This window comes from Sabethes cyaneus, chromosome 2, assembly GCF_943734655.1.
Source record: "Sabethes cyaneus chromosome 2, idSabCyanKW18_F2, whole genome shotgun sequence".
Classification (NCBI taxonomy): domain Eukaryota; kingdom Metazoa; phylum Arthropoda; class Insecta; order Diptera; family Culicidae; genus Sabethes; species Sabethes cyaneus.
The window spans coordinates 237,322,907-237,346,020 of NC_071354.1; the positions used below are offsets into that span (position 1 = coordinate 237,322,907).

Below are 23,114 nucleotides of genomic sequence, written 5' to 3' on the forward strand. Positions count from 1 at the left end.
TAGATCCCAATCGACCGGTTCGTTCCACTTTCATTTCGGTTTATGGTTTAGTATCAAACTAAGACGCCACCGTTGGCTGGCGGCGTTTTGCGAAAATTTGCAATTTTTGCGTTGTTTCTTCGCCGAGACGTTTCCTCTTGTTTGCAGAACTTCTTTAGAAATACAGTTCGATCTGGTTTTAACAACAAGTATTTGGTTCAGACGTTGATCTTCGTGATCCCGGTGAGTTCCAAATACACCTGCATTCCATTTGGTTGAATTTGACAGAATGCAGTCTTGGAGATTTCAAATAGCAGATCCAAGCATTTTTGTGACTTTCAGCAAGGAGTATGATAATAAAGGCCAAGCTGAGGCTGCAGTGCCTCTGCCTCAAGTCAACCTGTGGTTTGGTTTTGTAACCCTAAATAGCCTCCAATAACTCGTTATGGTGAATTTATTTTTCGCAAAAATCTGTGATCAGTTCGGCATTGTGCAGACTTGACATAAGATGACGAAATGTCAATCGTCGGTTTCATTTAATAGAACATCAGCAGCATGCTCACTTACAATTGAAATAAACGCTGACCAGACATTAAAATGCATGTAAATTTGTATTTAATTGCCCCTGCATAAATTTGTCAGCCTCTGTAGAAACAACTTTCTTCTTTATTGTCATCCACTATGTTCCGCGTTCGTTTATAAATAATCTGGTTACTTTAAATTAGTAGCTACGAAATTATTTTACTTGATTCAGCTCTGAGCTACTTGGAACAGTCTGTAGTTCATCGCACATCAGCTTCGTAATCGACCACTAAATTAGAAGATCCTGTAAACTGTCCAACTTTTATTATCAAACTGCAGCTGCAAAAATTATTTTCGACATACGGCTTCATGATAGTTGCTGTGAAAATTATTTTTACCGTTCGGTATTATTTAAGCCGCCATTTACACAAAGGCTGGCAGTTATTTTTCAAAATCTGGCATCTCGACTACAATTAGAAACCGATATGGCTCGCTGCAAATTTAAATTTTGCGGCAGAAGTGTGCAAAGTTTGAATCAAGACTAACCAAGACTACCTCAGAGTCAGAGCCAGAGCCAGTGCCAGAACCAGAGCTAGAGCCAGAGCCAATCAGTTGGAAACCCATGTTCAAGCATAATCGCTCATTTCGTTTAACTGAATCGTACGCTGCCTTGAAGTCTATAAACAAATGGTGAGTCTGCAAGTTGAATTCCCGTTGAATTTATCGAGGATCTGTCGCACGATGAACATTTGGTCCGTCGTGGAGCGTCCCTCTCGAAAACCGTACTGGTCTTCGCCATCAAAGGTTTCCTGCAGCGGCCTCAGTCTGAGGAACAGGATGCGGGAGAGAATTTTTGTATGCAGAGTTGAGGAGAGTCGATGGCCCTTTTTGTAAATATGAGACCTTCCAACCAGTCCGTAAGTAATTCCTCCTCAGTCCATACTTTTAGTATAACCTGATGGATTGCACAATACAGCCATTCGCTCCCGACTTACAAAAGTTCGGCAGGGATGCCGTCCTTTCCAGCTGCTTTGCCGTTTTCAGCTCTATCACTGCTTTCCTAAACTCGTCCAAAATTAGTGGATCCATAGCGTGTCCATCATCCTTATAATCGTTATCCTACTTCTGTTGACGGCTCCATCTTATTCACCATTCAACAATGCATCGGAATGTTGTTTCCAACTCCTAACCACCTCCGATCTTTCGGTAATCAGGTTCCCTTTCATGTCGTTGCACATAACAGGAATTGGCACGGTCTGGTTCCTGATTCCGTTGATCGTACTAAAGAAGCCTCACTTCCCGCGCTGTAGTACTGATCGCGTCGTGGATGTGTCTCTACTGTTCGTTCAGGTTCTCTCCGTGATGTTCACCGAACCGCTCATCCGTCTTCCGAGGGTACTCTGCAGTAACTCCTTTCGCTGATAACCGCCGAATGTTCAGTCGTATCTTCCTCGTTGGCTTCGATTTGAATATGTTGGACAACCGGGCGCGGATCTTGCTTACTACGAGATAGTGGTCCGAGTCGACGTTTGGTCCCCGGAAGGATCGCATATTTTCTAAAAGGGATAGTAAAGATAAAGTACATTAAAAATTCTGTAGATTAAACTTTACGCATGGACGCATTGTCGTGCAGTCCTCTTTTAATTTTTAAAATAAATTTATATTGATAATCAACATGACTGCTAAACTTTAAAAATATTGAGCTCAATACAAGCATATGAGTCTCCAGCACAAACAACACGTTACAAAGACACTTCGGTGACGTTTTCTTTGTTTATACTAGAATGGTAATCTTGCAAAAAACTTGGTGCCCTGAAGTAATTCAAACAATTCTTATTCAAGCGTAACTTGTCTTCTTCAAGAATGCAATAAGTATAGCTGAACTTATCGCCCTGTTGGATGAATTTTCTTTGTCTTGTGCAATAAATGTTAGTCTAATAAGCGCTTTCTAGTTGATTTAGATAGAACCATTGAAATAATGGCGAACAGGACAGTTTGGATTACTTTTGAAATTGTAGCCAATTGCATATGGGTGTTTATAAATATGTTTTTTTACAATTCGGTAAGTGTTAAATAAATGTTTTGACATGTAAACGGCTTTTTGCCGCAATTTGTTAAAAATTTGGTAGTTATCAACTTCTTTATGAAATTATAGAATTTTTTTTATTTATTAAATTTTTCAATAATCTAGCAAACATAACCGGCGCGTTAAAATTTTCTAACTTTCATGTCACAAAACATCAACAAACTGACCGTGGCACGAAAAAAATCGCATTTATGGGCAACCTAGCAGCTGCTTTTATTACCATTTTTATTATTTACTAGCTGACCCAACAAACTTCGTATTGCCACAAATTAACCTGTGTTGTACATAAATCATGAATCTCGGATGATCTTTGTCACAATCTCAAGTTTGGAAGTTTCTGAGGAGTTCAACCTTAGATGATTCATTTTGGCAGTTACGTAACGTAACTGGTTACGCATCCCAGGTAACCAATAAGCATCATTAATGCTATTCAAATGTAGGCCAATAAGCATTCAAGTTGCCTTAAATGCTACTTGTGCGGTGTTGCTATTTATGTCAGAGAATCAGTTCAATTCAACCTTTGTCTTAATGAAGTGATTGATGGCAACTGGTTCTTGGGCATTACAGTTGTGCGTGGCATGGGATGGGATGTTTTGTATCATTTTCCCAGTTCTAGCAACCAGCGTGTTGTTGAAATTCTAGAAAATTGGCTAGAGACATTTCTTGACCCGGAACCGGTCATACGGCCTCTGAGAGACATGAGATTATCACCAATCGCTATTTTATTGAATGCTGATGTTTTTTGATATGCGACACGACATGCTTTACTGATGCTGAAATGTCCCGTTACGGGAACCGGTTTCGGATTCATAGTGTCCCCCCGGATCCAGATGGCGCGCACCATGGCTCATAACTGCGGCAAAGTAACTGATATATCCACAGTCGATGATATGTTTACAAAAATCAACAGATTTCAAACAAATTTTAGATATTTGGCAACTTTATCTAAAAAAGCCATATCTCGGTCCCCCAAGGAACTCCGGAATAACTCCGGGGCCGTATGACATATGGCCATTATCTATAGATATTATGAAAATAGAAAATATTTTCGGCAAAATTCCCAAATTTGGTGAAAAAATATTAAAAGATAAAAAAGTTATGGCCATTTTAGTAAATTTTGCGGTGCTAAAAATGATGTAGACCTTAGAGGGGTTAATGATTATTTCGTCGATAGTGTTTCGTTGATCAATCAATCCATTGAATTGGTCGATGAACCTGATGAAATAAAACAACCAACTAATAATAATTGTAGATTTGAAAGATTTCATCCAATTACATTAGATGAACTTAGGATTATTTGCTTTTCATTAGAAAGAACGGCTGGCGTAGATAACGTGAATGCTAAGGTTATTCAAGATTGCTTTCATGTCATTGGTCACACCTTGTTGGTCCTGATTAACGAATCTTTGCAAATTGGCCATGTTCCTCAAGTGTGGAAAGAATCGTTGGATGTTCCGATACAAAAAGTTGCTGGAACGATTAAAGCCGAAGAGTTTCGTCCCATCAACATGCTGCACACTTTAGAAAAAATCCTAGAGCTTGCTGTTAAAGGTCAGCTGCTGGAATATTTGAGTACGAATTCCCTGTTGATTCCGGAACAATCGGGTTATCGAGAAGGCCATTCTTGTGAAACCGCATTGAACTTGGTATTAGCAAAATGGAAGGACTACTTAGAGCAGAAGGACACAATAGTTGCTGTTTTCTTGGATCTAAAACGCGCTTTTGAAACAATTTCAAGGCCCTTATTGTTGAGAACAATCAAGCGCTTTGGAATTACGAGTACCGCACTAAAATGGTTTGAAAGTGATTTGTCTGATAGGTCAGAGGACTGCTTTTAATGATTTCGTATCTATTCCAGTGGGAAACAATCTTGGTGTGCCACAAGGAAGTGTATTAGGGCCACTTTTGTTTATTATATTTGTATATTAATGACATGCGCCGCGTTTTGCATTTTTGCGATATTAATCTTTTTGCAGACGACACTGTGTTGTTCATTGCAGCTAAAGATTTGCACGAAGCCGTTTTACACTTGAATGAAGATTTGCGTTCTCTTGGTAGATGGTTGAAATATAAGCAATTGAAATTAAACATAACTAAAACTAAAGTTATGGTGATTTCGCGCAGTCGATTAGATGAAAATGTCTCAGTTATGATTGATGATGAGGCAATTGAGCGCGTTCAGGAGATTAAATATCTTGGCGTGATTATTGATGACAAACTAAAGCTCAAAGCTCTCATTGACAATGTCATCAAAAAAATTGCCAAGAAGTATGAATTTTATGCCGATTGAAAAACGAATTAACAATTTGGAGCAAAATAGAGCTATACAAATCAATCATCTCTCCCCACCTAGACTTTTGCCCTTCCATTTTATTTTTGGCTAACGAAACACAAATAGTGAGACTACAGCGCTTAGAGAATAAAATAATGCGTTTAATTTTAAGATGTAACCGATTTACTTCTTCGATATTGATGCTGGACGTTTTGCAATGGTTGTCAGTGAAGCAGCGAGTTGTTTATTTGACTATGGTGTTCATTTTTAAAGTAATCAATGGTTTGCTGCCTCAATATTTGTGTACTCGAATTGAAAGAGGAAGAGACTTTCATAGATATAATACAAGGAACGCAGATGAAATAAGAACACCGAATTTCTTGTCATGTGGTTCACAGAATTCACTATTTTACAAAGGAATAAATGTTTTCAATTCGATGCCAAGACACATTAAACGTGCGTCAACACTTGCAGAGTTTAAAAGGCTATGTATTTCACACGTAAAAGCAGCCTTTTAAGACTCATTTATTGATTTATTGACGAAGTTTTGAATAAAACAACTAAAATTTTTTATGGTCCATTTTGTTTTAAGATTATTTACTAATTTATTATTATTAGGATTATTTATTTTATTTAAGGAACAGAAGATTGTAATTGACGCAGTATTTTATGAATTATCTCATTGTGTTTGAAATTTAAACTGTATTTATGTTTTTAAATTTATGCATTTTTTCATTTTTGTCATAACACTGTAACTACTATGTTCACCACGATGGTGATGATGGATTTTACTTTCATGTTATAGTAATTAAAAATAATACAAGAGCAGTCTACAAAAGTTTGACTCTCGCGCGCGGAATACAGATATAATGATTTTTTAAAATTTTGATTACCTATACCTGTATGGTAAACCAGGTCGTTTTGTTTTTTATTTGAATAACTGGTTTAAATTGTTATAATTATTATTATCTTACAGATATATCGTCTTGCTCAAACCTTTGAAGGGGTATGTGGCCGGACCATCATCATCATCATCATCACTTAAATGCTATTTTGGCAAAATATACAGCTACTTCACTGATTACCTTCTTATAGTGCTGACAATGCTAATTTACAGCTAATTACCGACACGAAGAATTTGAATACAATTTTGGATGCCAATTTACAACACCTATGCAGTCAAAAAGCTAATATACAACAACGTGCATTATAAAATGCCAGATACGCTGATTTGCTGCTTATGTTAATGCTTATTAGTTACCAGGAATGGGTAGTTTAATATACAAATTTGCAATTTTTCCTCACAGTAAAGTACAAAACAGCTCCTCTGTCCCCTCATTGCATAGCCAGAAAGCGGATAGTAATATTCGCCATAATTGTACAACATTTCGCCGAATATCATTTTGCGAAAAACCTTAAGCGGAATGTACCATTTCACGGAAAACTTTTTTGTGGAAAGTACCATTTCGCGATCCTCTCCTTACTCGCTGTCGCTCGTTCCAGGAAACCCAGGTAGACCTAGGAAAACAAATAAACCTAGACAGTAGTGATTTCTGCGGGGAGTTGCCTCCCCCCAGTGGGCGGCGCTTCCGACGGCGGGTCGCCGGCAACACTCGCGGCCATCTCGTTCTGAATGATCTAGTGTTACTAGATAGTGTTGTTAGATAGTTTTTGTTGTCTTGTTATTGACTAATTTTTTATGGAAGAGTCGAATTTCTCGAGTTCGTTTAGTTTTTGAGTTTCGAATTTCTGTTTTATTTGTATGAGAGTCCATATCCCCCAACCACAGGGGTGAGAGGTCTCTAACTATCATAAAATAAATTCCAAAATCTCCCACATGCCATATTTGATTCCATTTGCTTGATTAGTTCTCAAGTTATAAGGAAATTTGAATTTCATTTGTATGGGAGTCCCCCCTCTTAAACAGGGGAGGGGTTTTAATTCATCATAGAAAAAATTTCTGCCCCCTAAGGCCCACAGGCCAAATTTGGTTCCATTTGCTTGATTAGTAATCGAGTTATGAGGAAATTTGTATTTCATTTGTATAGGAGTCCCCCTCCTAAAGTGGGGAGGGATCCTAATTTATCATAGAAAAAATTCTTGCCTCCAAAAACACCTACATGCTAAATTTGGTTCCATTTGCTTGATTAGTTCTCGAGTTATGAGGAAATTTGTTTTTCATTTGGACTGGAGCTCCCCCTCCTACAATGGGGAGGGGTCCTAATTTACCATAGAAAATATACTTACCCTCGAAAACCTTCACATGCCAAATTTGGTTCCATTTGCTCGATTAGTTCTCGAGTTATGAGGAAATTTGTATTTCATTTGTATGGAAGCCCCCCCCCCTCTTAAAGGGGAGAGGAGTCATAATTCCCCTTCTAAAGAGGGGAGGGGTCTCAATTTACCATAGAATAAATTCTTGTCTCCAAAAACACCCACATGCCAAATTTTGTTCTATTTGCTTGATTAGTTCTCGAGTTATGCAGAAATTTGTGTTTCATTTGTATGGGAGCCCCCCCTCTTAGAGGGGTCTCTAACCATCACTAAAACCTTTCCTGGCCCCAAAAACCTCTACATGCAAATTTTCACGCCGATTGTTTCAGTAGTTTTTGATTCTATAAGGAACATCCCGACAGACAGACAGACAGACACACAGAAATCCGTTTTTATAGGTATAGATTAAAAGAATTAAAACTGTTAAAACTGTACTCCGTAGAAGCAACTCACTCAAAATCGAGAAAATAAAGGCGAGGTAAATTGTTATTAAAATAAACAAAGGTAAACATAGTATAAAACGCATATTACGATATTATGGTGGTTAAGAAAACAAAATCAAAAATCACGAGAATATGTTTGAGTGTATCGAAATCCTTAATAAAATTATATTGAATTGAATAATAGAATTAGCAAAACATGTTTACTGTACTGCGTAGTGGTAAAGTTTGGTACTACCGTGACCGCCCCTAATTCTGCGCAGCTCCTAATTCTGCGCATTTTTCTTTATATGAGTATTTTTCAACATTGTGCATAACTATGATCATTGCGTTATTTTTTTATAAATATCTGTTGAATATTACGCCATTATTCACTAACGGGTCATAATATTTGAGAGCGAAATAATTTAACGTGAAACTGAAAGTATTTTATATGGCAGAAAACATCGCCGTTAGCACCAAAGCTAAGATTATCCTTCTAGAAAATTAACAAATTTATCATCGAAATTCTTTGCAATGATCAAATTACCCAGCATAATTAGAAAGAATAATTAGTTTTAGTCATGTTTTAGACAAAAAGAGTGATTGCATGCAATGCTTTCCTTAGAAAAATGCGACGCAATAATGCGCAGATTTAGGCACAGATTTTTTATTCATGTTCCAAATTCTGCGCAGTAATGTATCCTACGAAGACATCGCGATAGAATACGCAACCTCGCCCAAATGGCTGAGGTATAGAGGCATGAAAATTCAAGTAGAATCTTTAACTTGCATTGATTGGCATCCTGTGCTGTGTCACGGGGTCCGAACCTACGAGCGCTAGTTCATGAAACCATGTCTTCTATTTTTATTTAATGTTCAACCTCATGGGGCTGTCAGAGAGTGGGGAAGTGGTTTCTATATGAAAACACAATTTTTAGTATTAGTCTACAGTGTAATGTTCAGTATGCAGAAAACCCGAATCAATTCGCCCTTCACGTTATCGAGAATCAAAGATTTAAAATGAGGCAATCAAAATGATAACAATATTCCTTTGCCACCCGGACAGCACAAGAAGGCCGGATCATGGATTTAATTATGGTAATGGCTAATGCCGGATTTTTTGTGTGCTTTCAGCGTATAAAGACATAAAAAGCATGGTAAGAGTATTTATTTTCACTTTTTGTGTGCGCAGAATTAGGAGCAAATATGCGCAGAATTAGGAACATGTGCAAGAAAGTGCGCAGAATTAGGCACCGTGGATAAGTTTACAAAACGAAAAAAATACTCAATTGTTGGTCGACTTATAATTCCCATATTTTTTACCAGATATTATAGACCGTAGCACTACACGTTGCTGCTATCCACGGTGTTAATTTAAATCTAGGATACTTAGAATAGCGGAAGAATCATAAAAATGTCTTAACTGCGCAGAATATGGTACGTTCACGGTATATAATGATATCTATATCAATCACTTAACTCTGTGATCTAAATTCGAAGTGAAGTGTTCTAAATTCGTTCATTTTACAAAACAATCCGTCACAGATCTTAGCAACCGAGCTTGTCAGGATTTCTCTTCCTTTGTCGTTCGTTGATCGAAAAAACGGCCCCGCCAACTACGAACTTCGATAATCGCCAGTGCTATAATTGCAGTCTCTAAAGACAGAAACAAAGATCTTAGTTTCTCTTTCAAGTTGTCTTTTGCGAATAGATCAAACTGGCTTATTTCTGCTAGGAAAATGATTGAAGATAATGGTTGAATGTGAACAGTTTTCTCGGAATGTTCCGGTATCTAGGCCAACAACTTCGTCGCAGAAGAAAGTGCAAAAACAATCCCGCTTACTATACAGTTAGGAAGAAATTATCCACAACAATAACAACAACAACAGCAACGGTTTAGCACTGTTACTTTCGCAAACCGGCTTTATCGATCTTTCTGCCGTACCTGTACGTACTGTACAGGTTCAGTTCAGTTCAGCATCTGGAACAATTTTTATCGGCAGCCGCAGCATAACGGTCCTCCGGCACGTCTCTGAGACAGTCATGTTGTTTTATGTTTGTATACAGTCAACGCGATCGTGAGGAGGAGGAGGAGGAGGAGCAGGAGGAGGAGGAGCAGGAGGAGGAGGAGTGTGGCGTGCAACTGCAGATTTCTCTCCGCGGCATTATTTTTAGCGTCAATTTAACCCAATTTCGCAGTTATGTTATTTCTAGTCGGCCACTCGCTGCGCGGCGGCGCAGCCGCGCGATTGCCGTGGCTTCATCGTGACTCAGCAAAACTTTGTTTGTTCCGCGTTCAACTCAGTTCGTCAATCAAACAATTAACTGGCAATAAGTTTATGTTGCTTTCATCGCCAGTGTTTGTGATATTTGGAAACACCTGGAAAAAATAAATCTTAACTGTTTACCTAATATTAGTCAAACCACCTATTAAAGTTGAAATTAACATACGCTATGCTCTCTGTCAAGTTCATGGTGACACCCGCCCGCAGACGTGGGTGTCGAACTCAACCTTAACCAAACACACGTTGGAACTAACTGTGCTGTGAACTTTGGTTGCCTTGAGAAAGCTGGCAAATTTATGGGGACTCATTTTGCATATTAGATTTGAACTTTTCCACAACTAGTTTTACCAGCGTTGACAGTGAAACGATTTCGAAACAGGTTTCTTTCCAGTAGAATCGCGGTTCGAGATCTGGTCAAGGTCAGTCAAAAATTCAGCTGACTGGTTCTATTTTACATTTCCTGCTAGTTATCATCTCCTTTTTTCGATCTAAAACCAGAACTAAACCCGTTCCGAAAAACTATAAACTTTATCACCGTTCGGGTATCGCAAGCTGTGATGGCACGAAGTAACAATCTAAGACCATGTTTAACTGGCGCTATTCTAGTCTCTTAAATTGTTTATCCCCGGACCGTGTAGATGCTCATTCCGGCGCGGTCACGATGTCGATATGTGCAAATCAACACAACTGGAACGGTGCAGATAACAAACGAACGAACAAAATACAAGCTATTATGGTTGCGCTTATCGACACAGGAGAAACGGCTCCGCGTTACATGGCGCTTATCATCCGCTGTCGTCCGTTCGTCCTTGCCGATAGCATGAAGCGTTTCGTCGTTCGTTCTAATTGAATTAGCCCGCCCGGCACCCGCAGCCGCAACCACGACGGACGGCAGAGAGTGTGCCCTCTCCATGCATCACCCATCTCTCATCCCATTGTATCTGGCCTGCCTGATGGCAGTCACTGTGGTGTCATCAAAATCAACTTCACTCAATCCTTTCCTTTGTGGGATGACTTTTTCCACCTCCGGCTAGCTAGCTTGCGCCGCATTCACTTGCTTCATTTATGATTTAGAAGAATTGCTGCTACCGTATAGGTTAGCTGGAGACCGTGGAGAGTGCTTTAACGCTTCTTGTCGGTCGTACCACGACCACGACCACTCACTGGATGGCCTTTTTTCTCTTGTTCCGGTTGTTGGTGGTAGCGTGCAGCAGCACCCTCACAGCAGCTCACAGCTGGGCCGATTCCCTGCCCTCGAGGATATTTATAGCGAGCGCACTCGTTCCTGCCTCATTCGCCCGTCGGCGACGTCCTCCTAGACATCGTCAGGCCGTTCCGTTCCGTTCTCTATGCAACAAACAAGTACATCCACACCGACGAATGAGTGGTGCTCGCCTCGTATTGTATTTTGAAGTTCCGCAACGGCAACGGACCTAGACTAGGTGCAGAGCAGCACAGAGACAGCGATAAACAACTATTTTTGCCGTTACCTTCACCGTGCTACTGTTACTCGAAACTGTGCCAAAGCAGTATATTTGGGTACGCCTTTCACCAGGTGATCCTCGATAGCGTTTGACTTTATGTTTCCTTGTTTTTTTTTCAATTGGTTTTATGATTAAATGCCGTTATTTTGTACAACGCTTTAATTCTCCCGTTGTAAACCGAAAAGTACATCGGAGAATCAAAAGAAAGCCCATAATAAATGTTCGTGTCGTCTATAGAAAAAGTTCAGCTTAATACAATCCTCTTGAGATAGTGAGAAAAATATAAATCTAACTACCAGGTGGCTTAAGGCTGTGTGAAACTTTTACCGCTAATAAATTAGCACTGTTTCAGAGATTAATCAACTGTATTTGAAAGTTTTTTAGTTTCTGTAATGGAAACCAATGAAAACAGACGCATAAACCATCTGTAGACCAATTAGGTAGTTTTATTTCTCGAAAAAGACCTGAAATATAAGGTCGAAACGTCGGTTTCATGAAAATAAGATGGCCATCGTCATCATCATCTTCGTGATCTTGATCATGATCGTCAAGCGTCATTAGTTGATATTTGAAATTTTACAAGACTCCCATGCCTAATGACTGGTCAGTGGGTAAGCAGGTTGGAATTGAACCCATAACTCTCGGCCGGTCGCGTGTGTTTCGCATTACACCACTGCGCCAGTTTATTCGCAGTGGACTGACATAATTTAACATTTAGCCATATTCTAACAGACGTCAAAAACGTTACTTAGCCACTGCCTTTATACACATGGTCGAGAAATACTAGCGAAGGCTTTACACTGAGTTATTTTCAAGATTTGAGAGGAGGATGGATGAAATTGTTTGCCTCCTCTACAAAAGGGGCTCGAACGCTGCATCTATTAAAACATAACGCCACCTTCTCCTAGATCGGCTGTCACCGACAGCACAAAGATTCATAGGGAATTATCAACCGGGCTTCATAGGAGCTCGTGCAACTATTGGCCAACCAGAACTGGCAGAAATGTTGGGAGTACAGCGTGCTCACACAATACTTCTTTCTTAACTTCAAAGCAGCATACGATACAGTCGATCGAGTCCATCTTTATGGACTTCAAGCTGTGACACTCTGCCCACGGAGGCCGTCATATCAGGGATCACGTTTAAATCACGAGCTACAGGCACTGCTTGGAGAGATTTCCAACGTATACCTGGAACACCAGGAACAGTGCAGCCTACCGTCCAAGACCTGGAATAAGCGAATTGCGACTTCTGAGACGCCTGGGAAATTACCGACGAATGGCCTAAGAACGAGTTGAATAAAGATGTACTTGCAGTAGTTGTATAGATGCATCGCTCCGCTCTTGATGTTACTTGCATTCTGAAAAAGTGTTCTACTGTTCTCGCCAAATTTCTTTTATTGTTGTTTAATGCTTCAATCCAGTAGTGTAAGTTCTCTACCCTATGGGAAGACTCAGTTATTTTCCTTGTACACAAGAAGGGTGACAAGGGTGCTCGGGATAATCGTGAACCATGCTTTGTTCTCTAGCTGTCAACACTACATTTCTTCAGACCAACGTTCAATCTCTACGAATATCGTTGATTTTGTTCGTTCTGCCTGCGCAACATGAATGAAGGAATGCAAATTGACGCAGGATACCAGTGTACAGACCTGAAAGCAGCGTTTGATCGGATCGATTACAGTATCCTCCTGGCAAGACTTGTGCATTTGAGAGTTTCCACACCGTTCTGCAAGTGGCTACAATCGTACCTAACACACCGTATGCTGAGTGAAGATTGGGTCCGAGTTTTCCGACTTGCTCAGCAACATCGCTAGCGTATCACAGGGGAACAACCTTGGACCACTGCTCTTTTCTCTTTTTATAAATGAACTATCAGATCTTCTGCCAGTTGCACCTATATTGCACAGCAACGCCTGGTGGACAATTTGAAGATTGGACTCGGTTCTTATCAACAAACTAGTTGAGCCCGAATCTTACGATCCGAAAAATATAAATGTCTGTTCAGAATTCAGAAAACTTCGGATACATTCCATTGGCCAGTGTTTGTGAAGATGTTTAATCTTTGTATTAGTTCTTTGAGTTCTTATATTGCTCATATATAGCTCTTATATCATAATACAGTAATGTTCCGATTTTGACAGCTCCCGATTTTGTCTATCCTCGATTTTTTCAGCTATTCATCTCGATTTTATCAGCCTATAAATTTTGTTTTATTTTATGTGCTTTTAAACATGATTTATAAAACTTTTCAGCCTGCTTGAAACTATTTTGATTCTCTGGGGAGAGTTTTTGAATAAAATGATGCCTTCTCGCGAGTAATTCGGGGTCAATTAAGGGTATTTTTATAGTAAAAGTTTTATAGTTCCTAAACAAGCAAAGATAGAGGTATACTAAATTCAGCAATGTTGTGTATTTTTACTATTTGTACAACTTTGTGAAACAAGAAAAAGTCATACAACAACTACAAAAATAGCTGAAATAGAAAAACTGAGTTAACCGATTTTTCATTAATGTGAAACAAGGATTTTTCTGTCTTTGCTGAAGAGATAGAAGGTTATTGTCTTCAGCAACATTTCTTGTAATAATATGTTGTAAAACTTTGCAGAACACATCAATGTGTTATATTGAAACTGAAGAAAAATAAATTTTTTGTTGCACTTTTAGGAGGATTATTCAAAATTTGAATTCCGCTAGACAATAGAACTTTTAATTTTAAGAAACTCTACCAAAGATTCCATAAACCTAAAACCAAGTTTTCCCGCTCAAAGCTAATGCGCACCAAAAGAGGTTCTGAACCAGTGTGCTGTGCCCGGTTAATTGAGCTTTCGGTTGACCAATTGAGGGTTAAAATTAAATTTTTAGTAGAAGTATTCGATATTGCAAGGCCTCAAGTCTTGAATTTTGAAAAAAAAATCCCGATTTTTTCAGTTTCCCCATTTTGTTAGCCCAAAATTCAACATGGGGCTGACGAAATCGGAACATTACTGTATATAGTTTTATAAATATACTAGTTGAGCCCGAATCTTTCGATCCAGAAAATATAAACGTCTGTTCAGAATTCAGAAAACTGCGGATACATTCCATTGGCCAGTGTTTGCGAAGATGTTTAGTCTTTGTATTAGTTCTTTGAGTTCTTATATTGCTCATGATGTTTATTTTGTTTCGATTATAGTCACTTTCGGGAATGACCAGGGTAATTCGTGACTTCTGCGGGGTTGGGATTTGAACCCGGGTTCTCGGCGTGGGAGGCGTGAATGCTAAACACTACGCCGGGACTGACCCCTCATGATGTTGTTGTTGTTGAAGATGTTGTACATAAAAGAGTCATTGCCGGAAGCTTAAACGAATAGTTTTTATGGTAGTATTGGATTTTATTTAACTGAAAAAAACTTCTGGCTGTTTGCAACATTTATGTAGTCTGATTAAAGTAAAATGTTGCTTAGAAAATTCCTGCTGTTCAGTAGAGATGGTCGGGTAGCGGAAAATTTACCCGAAACCCGCACCCGTACCCGTACCCGCCGGGTACGGGTCGGGTTCGGGTATTGAAAAAAAAATAATTTGCGGGTTCGGGTCGGGTACGGGTTTGGTTTTGAAACCGGGTACGGGTCGGGTCGGGTCTATTGACCTCGTTTAACACTAAAGATTGTCGGGTATCCGGACCCGTACCCGTGCCCGACGGGTTGCGGTCGGGTTCGGGTATCAAAAAAAATAAACTTGCGGGTTCGGGTCGGGCACGGGTTTTTATTTTTTTTCCTAATCGGGTACGGGTCGGGTTCGGGTATTCAAATTTTCATACCCGACCATCTCTACTGTTCAGTCAAGCAGTCCGGTCGAGCAGTTGAGTCGAGCAGTCGAGTCGAGTAGTTGAATCGAGTGGTCGAGTCGAGCAGTCAAGCCGAGCAGTTAAATCGAACAGTCAAGTCGAGCAGTTAAATCGACTGGACTAGTCTAGCAGTTGAATCGAGTAATCTAGTCCCGCAGTCGAATCGAGTAGTCTAGTCAAGCAGTCGGGTCAATCGGTTCAGTCGAACAGTTGAGTCGAGCAGTTGAGTCGAGTAGTCCAGTCGAGCAGTGGAATCAAGCAGTTGAATCGAGCAGTTGAGTCGAGCGTCGTATCGAACAGTTGAGTCGAGCAGTCTAGTCGAGCAGATTAATCATGCTGTCCAGTCAAGCAGTCCAGTCGAGCAGTTAAATCTAGCAGTTAAGTCGAGCTGTCGAATAAAACAGTTAAGTTAAGCAGTTGAGTCGAGCAGTCGGATGCAGTGGCTTAGTCGAGCAGTCTAGTCGAGCTGTTGATTTAAGCTGTCAGTTGAGTCGAGCAATCAAATCGAGTAGTCTAGTAGAGCAGTTGAATCGAGCAATCGGGTTGAGCAGTTGAGTCAAGCAGCCGATTCGAATAGTCCAATCGAGTAGTTGAGTCAAGCAGTTCATTCGAGCAGTCGAGTCGAGCAGTTGTCCAGTCGAGTAGTCCAGTCGAGCAGTGGAATCAAGCAGTTGAATCGAGCAGTTGAGTCGAGCAGTCTAGTGGAGCAGATTAATCATGCTGTCCAGTCGAGCAGTCGAATCGAACAGTCCAGTCGAGCAGTTCAATCGTGCAGTTAAGTCGAGCAATCGGGTCGAGTAGTAAGTCAAGCAGTCGAATCGAGTAGTCCACTCGAGCAGTTAAATCGAGCTGTTCAGTCAAGCAGTCAAGTCGATCTGTCCAATCAAGCAGTTGAGTCGAGCAGTCGAATCGAACAGTTCAGTCGAGCAGTACAGTTATGCAGTCCAGTCAAGCAATCAAATCGAGCAGTCCAGCAGTCGACCGGTAAAGTGACTGAGAATACAACCCATTGCTACGACGTCTTGTCAGGGACCTGTTTTTAGTTACCGACAAGCCTCTTATGACCTCCTGTCAGAGACCTGGTTTTCAGTACAGACATAAGCCTCTCATATATATAGGGAGAAGAGATTATATAAATAGATTATTGATGTTAGAAATTAAGTAAGTTTTTTTTTAATTTTACACAACCTGGTACTTTAGGGCTGTGGCCTACAAAGCCAGAAATACAAATAACCTAAATGATATAATCAAGAAGTCTTTTTGTTTTGTCAGAAAAATGCGAAAATAGAGCTAAAAAATGGAATTTGAAATTTGAATAGATAAATTTCTCTTCTACAAAAATATGCGCAAAAACGAGATCTTTACAATTTGACAGGATTTGCTCGCTAATACTCTGCTAGACGACTTGAATTTTGAACAAGGCACGAAGACCCGAGTGTCATTTAGCTTGTAGTCCATACTTCATTTATTACAAGAAACAGTCTGTGGGTTACTACTACTGGTAACTTACCACCCATGTATCTGGTTGGCATAAAAGAAAGTCGACGGTTGATATTATTTAATCAAAAGTATGTTATAGGGTTATCCGAGCCAAGTCATTCAAATCTGGGATAACTGGTCATCTTAAGCAAGTCACATCCATTGCGTTTCGTCAGCACCTAGTCATATAACTTGCGAACCCGAAATCTGGCCACTATTAGTTGTTTGAGGCTTCGATTGGGTTTTCTGCTTGCTCGATAGTGTAGACTGCCCGGAAATGAATTCGTTCAATATTCAGTTTTTTCGCGAAATCATAATCCCAACATTGACTTTCTGAATGACCTTCAACGGCAGTTGACGATCAAGGGTTCCCAACCGACGCACAATGGGCAAAAACGAGCTCGTAATCCCAAATATTAGAAGCCGCTGGTTTGGAATCTTACAAGGTCTTATGTAAAAAAATGCGGGAAATCGATTGGTGATGGTTTCATCCTGCGCAGACGTCGGGAAGTGGTCCATTTTACCCTATTTTCCCCAAAAATAATGATAAAAGCTTATTGAACAGTATAAAAACTTATATGCCGCCCGTGAAACGTACTCAAATAGCTTCCAAATTTTGTCAAAACATCAGAAGAATCAAATTCCATCCATTCCATACTGTGCGAAATGCAAGAATAATTCATTTTGCCATTTCACCTCCTTATACATAGATAACTTAATTAAAGCAATTAAAACTAACTCCAAGGCAAAAACAATCTTTTAAAAAAATGTGTATTTTATCATACTAAATAACTTCGGAGAACAGTTGAAAGCAATAAATTAATTGGATGCGGAGTTATTGTAGAGAATTGATTTTTAAGTGTACTTTTCAAATAAATCATTATATCTCGCAACTAGCAAAAGTTAGATAATTACAATATTCAGAAAAGTTGCTCATTTTAGTGCGTTCTACAATTTTTCTGAAGAAAAAATTTTTTTTGGGCGGATTAAAAAAAAACAAAAGTTTGTATCACCCTGATAGATGAATACAAGGTCACCTTAATAGTCCAAAAAGATGCGCTGTATTATATTTATAAATTTCTCCAAAGACACCATCATTGAAAAATTACGAATTTTTTGGGCAATAGCAAATGAACGTGTTTTTGTAGATCTAGGAGCGAATCAGGCAAAACGGACTGGTTGTGAATTCATCACGGTACTAAATCGATGACAAACAACTCTCCTGATGTCTTTCGAATAAACTGGTACTATCCGAGTTTATCCCGCTGTCTTTGAATTAGTTTTAATCGCCCTAATTAGGATTTACTGTGTATTTAGAGGTGAATTGAGTAAAATGGACTATACATGCCTTTCGCACAGTATGGAATGGATGGAATTTGACTCTCTTGATGTTTTGACAAAATTTGGAAGCTATTTGCGTTCGTTTTACGAGCGGCAAATAAGTTTTTATACTGTTTAATTAGCTTTTTTCATGATTTTTGGGGAAAATAGGGTAAAATGGACCACTTTTCGTAGTCTGCGCAGGATGAAATCATCACCAATCGATTTCCCGCATTCTTTTTACATAAGAATAGGTATCTTGTAGCATTTCAAACCAGCGGTTTCTAGTACTTGGGATTACGAGCTCATTTTTGCCCATTGTGCATTGCTACGAAAGCATGACGTCCTGTCAGGGACCTGCTTTTAGTCACCGATAAGCCTCTTATGACGTCCTGTCAGAGACCTGGTTTTCGGTACAGACATAAACCTCTTATATAAATAGAAGATATAAATAGATTTACAATTTTGTTCTGTATTCATCCCATGACGTTCACTTGAATTGCAACGCTTCGTTTGGTAATTACCCCTCCTAAACACGATGGAGACTGGACAGACTTTCGGCCCTAGGCCCCACCCAGGATCCCAAGATTAGATTAGATTTACAATTTTATTTACCTGTGGGAACTTCCTCCCCCTTCCCTACGGCTGCTTGAACATGATCATTCGAAAAAAAAAACATGATTTGCGGTACCTTGAATGCGCGGTCGGGGGCTTATCCGAAATGAAAAATTTTAAAACGACATGACGATGTTGTCTTTGACCCATCCCTTTCCTAAAATTTGAATGCATAACAAAATGGAGGATATTCAAACATAGCAGTCAGTTTTTTAGTCGAAAAATTGGCTTTAAACGTTCCAAAAAAATACATAAATTGCAATATCAAAAAAGGATGGGTCAAAGACAAGATAATTTTACAAGCTTTTAAACAAAAAAAAAAGAAGCAAGTGAATTGCTTGAGCTGTTCTTGAGCTATTTATGGTACCGACTTTGAAAACCTGGTTTCGAGAAAAACGGCGTTGAAGTTTTTATTCGCTGTGTAATCGCTCTGTGTGCTGTGTGCTTCTTTGAAAGGGTACCAAATCGACTAGAAACACAGCTATTATTTCGTTGATCTAATTTTTTTTATGGACTTAATTTTAATAAACAAAAAAGTTTAAGAGCACGTCTTCTTACTGCAGTTCATCCTATCATCCCGAAAGTGTCCCGAAGATCTAGAGTTTATTTCTCTTAACTGAATCTTTCACCGCTTTGAAATCCACAAACAAAACACATTGTAAAAATGGTAGTGCATGGTGGCTCGTAACGTTGGAATCCGCGCTTGCACTGACTTGCAACACGTGAGTAGAAAATCAGTAGGGTTGCGCGGTTTTTGACGTAGGACTATGTAAGGATATTTTTGTGATAAAATCTCGTCTATTAAAGAAAACTATTATTACAAGGGGAAAGTCGCTGAGAACATTATGCTAGGCACCGTCTAGGGAACGATGTCTTATACAATTCAGCTCATTGAGCACAATTGCGGTACATTCATTGCACAATTTGTTGCACACTGTGGTACCCAGGTTATACATCCAAACTCTAAAATTTTGGAATCCGGCAGTTCTGCCAATTTTTGACATTGTCAAACTGAACAAATGAGCACAAGTTTAACGTGATCAGCACCTTGCCGCTGCCGGCACAATAAGCCACGCAGTGAGCAAAATTTGTACGAATAAGGTACAAAGAGTGTTCTAAGCGACTTACCCTTGTATTATTATGTTCCTAGGCAAACGAAACTATCATCTTTTGTTGATGCCTATCATAAAATCATAGGTTTTCGTGTCATTTAAAACACGAGTGCTAACAATTATTAGCCTTTTTCCGTATTTTTAGCAGGTGAGCTAGTTTAGGCTGCTAAAAATGAAACGAATTTCCAATGTCGAAATTGCGGGGTACTGATATCGAAACCTCGCACTCATTGTGTTTGTTCCGTTCCATTACACAATTCAGCTCTTACAGTCTCCTGATGCTGTCCAATCCTGTTCCGTTCTGTTTGAACGTTTTCTTTCAGGTCTGTACCCTTATTTCTGAGCTGCAATGCTTGTCTGTTCGTTGTCTATTACCCCTATATCGTTTCACGGACGATAACAAACTGTGCTCGTCGTTATTTCGAAGCTGAGCAATCTTGTCTGATCGCATTCTGCCCTGCTCGCTTCTAGTTCTTTGTGATGCAACCATCCGCTGTGTCGAAATACATACTTTGTATATGTATTTACCGTCTGGTTTTGGAAAATGGAAGATTTGCGGAGAAAATGTATGGACAATTTACATCTTCTCAGTTATGATCAAATCAGTTATTATTTAGATAATCTTTTGTTCTATGCAAATCAATTCGTAGAAAAATGTTTTGATCGATTGATGTGAAAGTCTAGTTCAACCATATAAAGATGAATGAGTTATAAGTTGCAAGTGACCATTTTCATACTTTTAGATTTTACATTCTTACCTTTCTATAAGATGCAGCCCTACGACAAAAGTGCGTGTAATAGGATCTTCTGCACGAAACTTGATTACCCCGGAATTGCAATGAAGGTTTTGATATGTATCCTTACCCGGGTCGCGATACCTGCCTATTCCTGTGATGGAACTGCAACCTTTGTCATAGCTGACGAAATACAGTATTTCTTAATGCAGACACTCATTCCGAGACAGACGCTGCTTGAACCGCCCCTAACCTGGGGTCATTTGCACCTGGAGCAGGCGACCTATTTTACAACCCAACAACCGTTTAAGCTGAAACTGTTTTCTAGAATTGTCTTCGTTTACGAAAAGATTATTATCGTATTAACTCTTGTTTGTATTCTATCACTCAAATAGTACTTAGTCCAGCCTTCAACTTAAAAACTTATCTACAAGTTGGACGCGCAAATCAGCGCATTCCTGCCGTCGTTTTTACTTTCTGTGAAACAATTTTTTTTCACTAAACGACTAATCGATTTTTTTTTCTTTTCAACCATAAAACTGTATGTTTTCTAAAAATATATGCTAATCGGACAGGTCCGATCGAGTCCCGCGTCAGCGTCACCGTCACCGTCACCGTCGAGAAAGAGAAGCAGTTAGAGAAAGGCAAACACTCATGCAAATTTGGGCAGTCAAAATCTGCGGCGCAAATTGTTTTTACGCCCGTCCCCAGCATCACACGATCGAGCCCCCGTGCCGGGCCGGGCGCAGCAGGCAGGGTGGCGAAATGTGTCATCCGTTCGTTCGTCCACTCGGTCCACTCACTCAGGCCGGCCCGTACTGTCGCACGGGGCTTTCGAGTTTGTTTTGATTTGATTTTGCTTTCTGGTTGGCAGGGAGGCAGGCAGATGCGGCGCGATACGGTGTGTTACTTGTCTGTCTGTCTGTTCGTCCGTCCGTCTGTCTGAGTGTGTGAATGTATTTAGTAATTGATAATGGATGCTCCCGCTCCCGGTGTGGATGGAATTTACTCAGCAACCCGCAGGTTGTTTACGTTTCCTGTTGGCATACAGACGGTGGCCGTCTTGTGGTGTGTTTACGGTTAGCAGTTTGCAGCAGCGATTGTCGCTGATTTTTTCTTGGCTGTGCAGTGGGAGTATTTCATATTACCAAGAAAGTACCATAAACATAAAGTAATATTTTGAATTTAATATAAATTCTGATAAACAAGAGAAAAATTAATTCGGTTTGAGTTTTTAAATTAACGCATTAAGGGTTGGGTTGCATTTTGCCCTACCGTCCTCGCACCATGGCAACCGCAAATGGTGACTCTTTCAATTGTCGTTGTTTATCCAGCAAACCATTCTAACAAACCGTATTTGTTCTGGCTTTATTTACAGATACTCAGTGTTGACAGTGCGGAATATTCTTTCTCTACTCGGCCAGTGTGAAAATGTGTAAAAGAAGCAGTGTAGATTAGTGCAGTGCGTCCCATGTTCCTATTTGGCAGGTGAAAGTTTATATTGAAAAATAAATACACAGCGTCAGATCCGTCAGTAAAATAGCAGCGCAAAAATGCCGGTCGTTTTGAACGGTTCGTTACCGTTGCCCAGTATTAGAGTTTACACCAGCGCAAGTATTCTGCTGGTTTCGATCTGTCTGTACTACGCGGTCAGTGTGACGAGTGACCCATTTTGGCGGCAGCTGAGCAATGTTACTGCAAGCTCCTCCGGAGGAGCAGGAGCCGTAAATAGCCTGCTGTCCGGGGCGGCAGCCGCTGCCGGAGAAGCTGCTGCTGCAGGAGCCGCAGCTGTGCCCGCTCCAAACAAACTGGACGCGGTGCTAACCGTTAAGGAGATCAATGATCTCGAAGAGAAGATACTAGCCGCATCCGATGTCGATCTGAAGCAAATGATCGAACATGAAGCCGACCTGCTGGAGCGGTCGGTGGCCAATGATTCGAGAACGATCGGAGCCCATCTGAGGGATGTGGCTTCCTTCATGGGCAGTGAACCGATTTGCATTTGGGTAAGTGTTTTTTGCAAATTAATACCTGGTCTTTATCTTGTTTGAAATACAATTGAATTCCACTTTAAATTCGATTCAGTCTTACTTGAAGCTCAAGTGTTTGCGCCATTGTTCGCGGTATCTGTGCACTGTTTATCTGGGCATAAGAGAACCTGTTTGCAAAATAATGCTAACGAGTAGAGACGTCGGTCGTACATGGGCAATAATTTGCAATTCATTCCCGCGATTCTAACTGAGATAATTTGCCTGTCCAGGCGCGGTGAAGTAAAGTGAGCACCAAAGCGGCTATTTATCCCGTGCCGTTCCATTCCGCTGCTAGTCAAGGTCGTTCGGACCGTTCCGTTTTCGGCCGACCAGGAAAGCGGCCTCACACTTTTTGGCAGCGGATTCAATTTTAACTATCATTGAGCGGGAAAACCATTTGCAGTGTAAAATAAAGACATACGTTCAATGAGTACTGAGAGTAACTACATGTAGTTGAAGAATCTCAAATTTTTTGTTACTAAGACTGGATTTGAGATTTGGCAAATTGATCGTATAGCTTGGATCCGGATTTTTTTAAAGGTTTTCTTCTTACTAACCAATTTTTAACCTTTTGTGGGAAAAATTTCACAACAGTATTATTCGAAAACGAACTAAGCCATTAGTTCAGCATATTAACAAACCGAATGAGACCGTTACTTTTTTGCTGGACCGGCA

General features: G+C 40.0%; 1 protein-coding gene across 1 annotated transcript in view; it reads left to right on the forward strand.

The window, feature by feature from the left end:
• The window catches only part of LOC128738932 (E3 ubiquitin-protein ligase AMFR-like), a 118,287-nt gene that overhangs the window by 1,534 nt on the left and 93,639 nt on the right, over nt 1-23,114 (forward strand). Inside the window, exon 2 of the mRNA XM_053834426.1 lies at nt 21,788-22,415. Within this exon, the coding sequence (XP_053690401.1) occupies nt 21,963-22,415 (453 nt within the window). The 5' untranslated portion in view covers nt 21,788-21,962. The remainder of the gene's footprint in view (nt 1-21,787; nt 22,416-23,114) is intronic.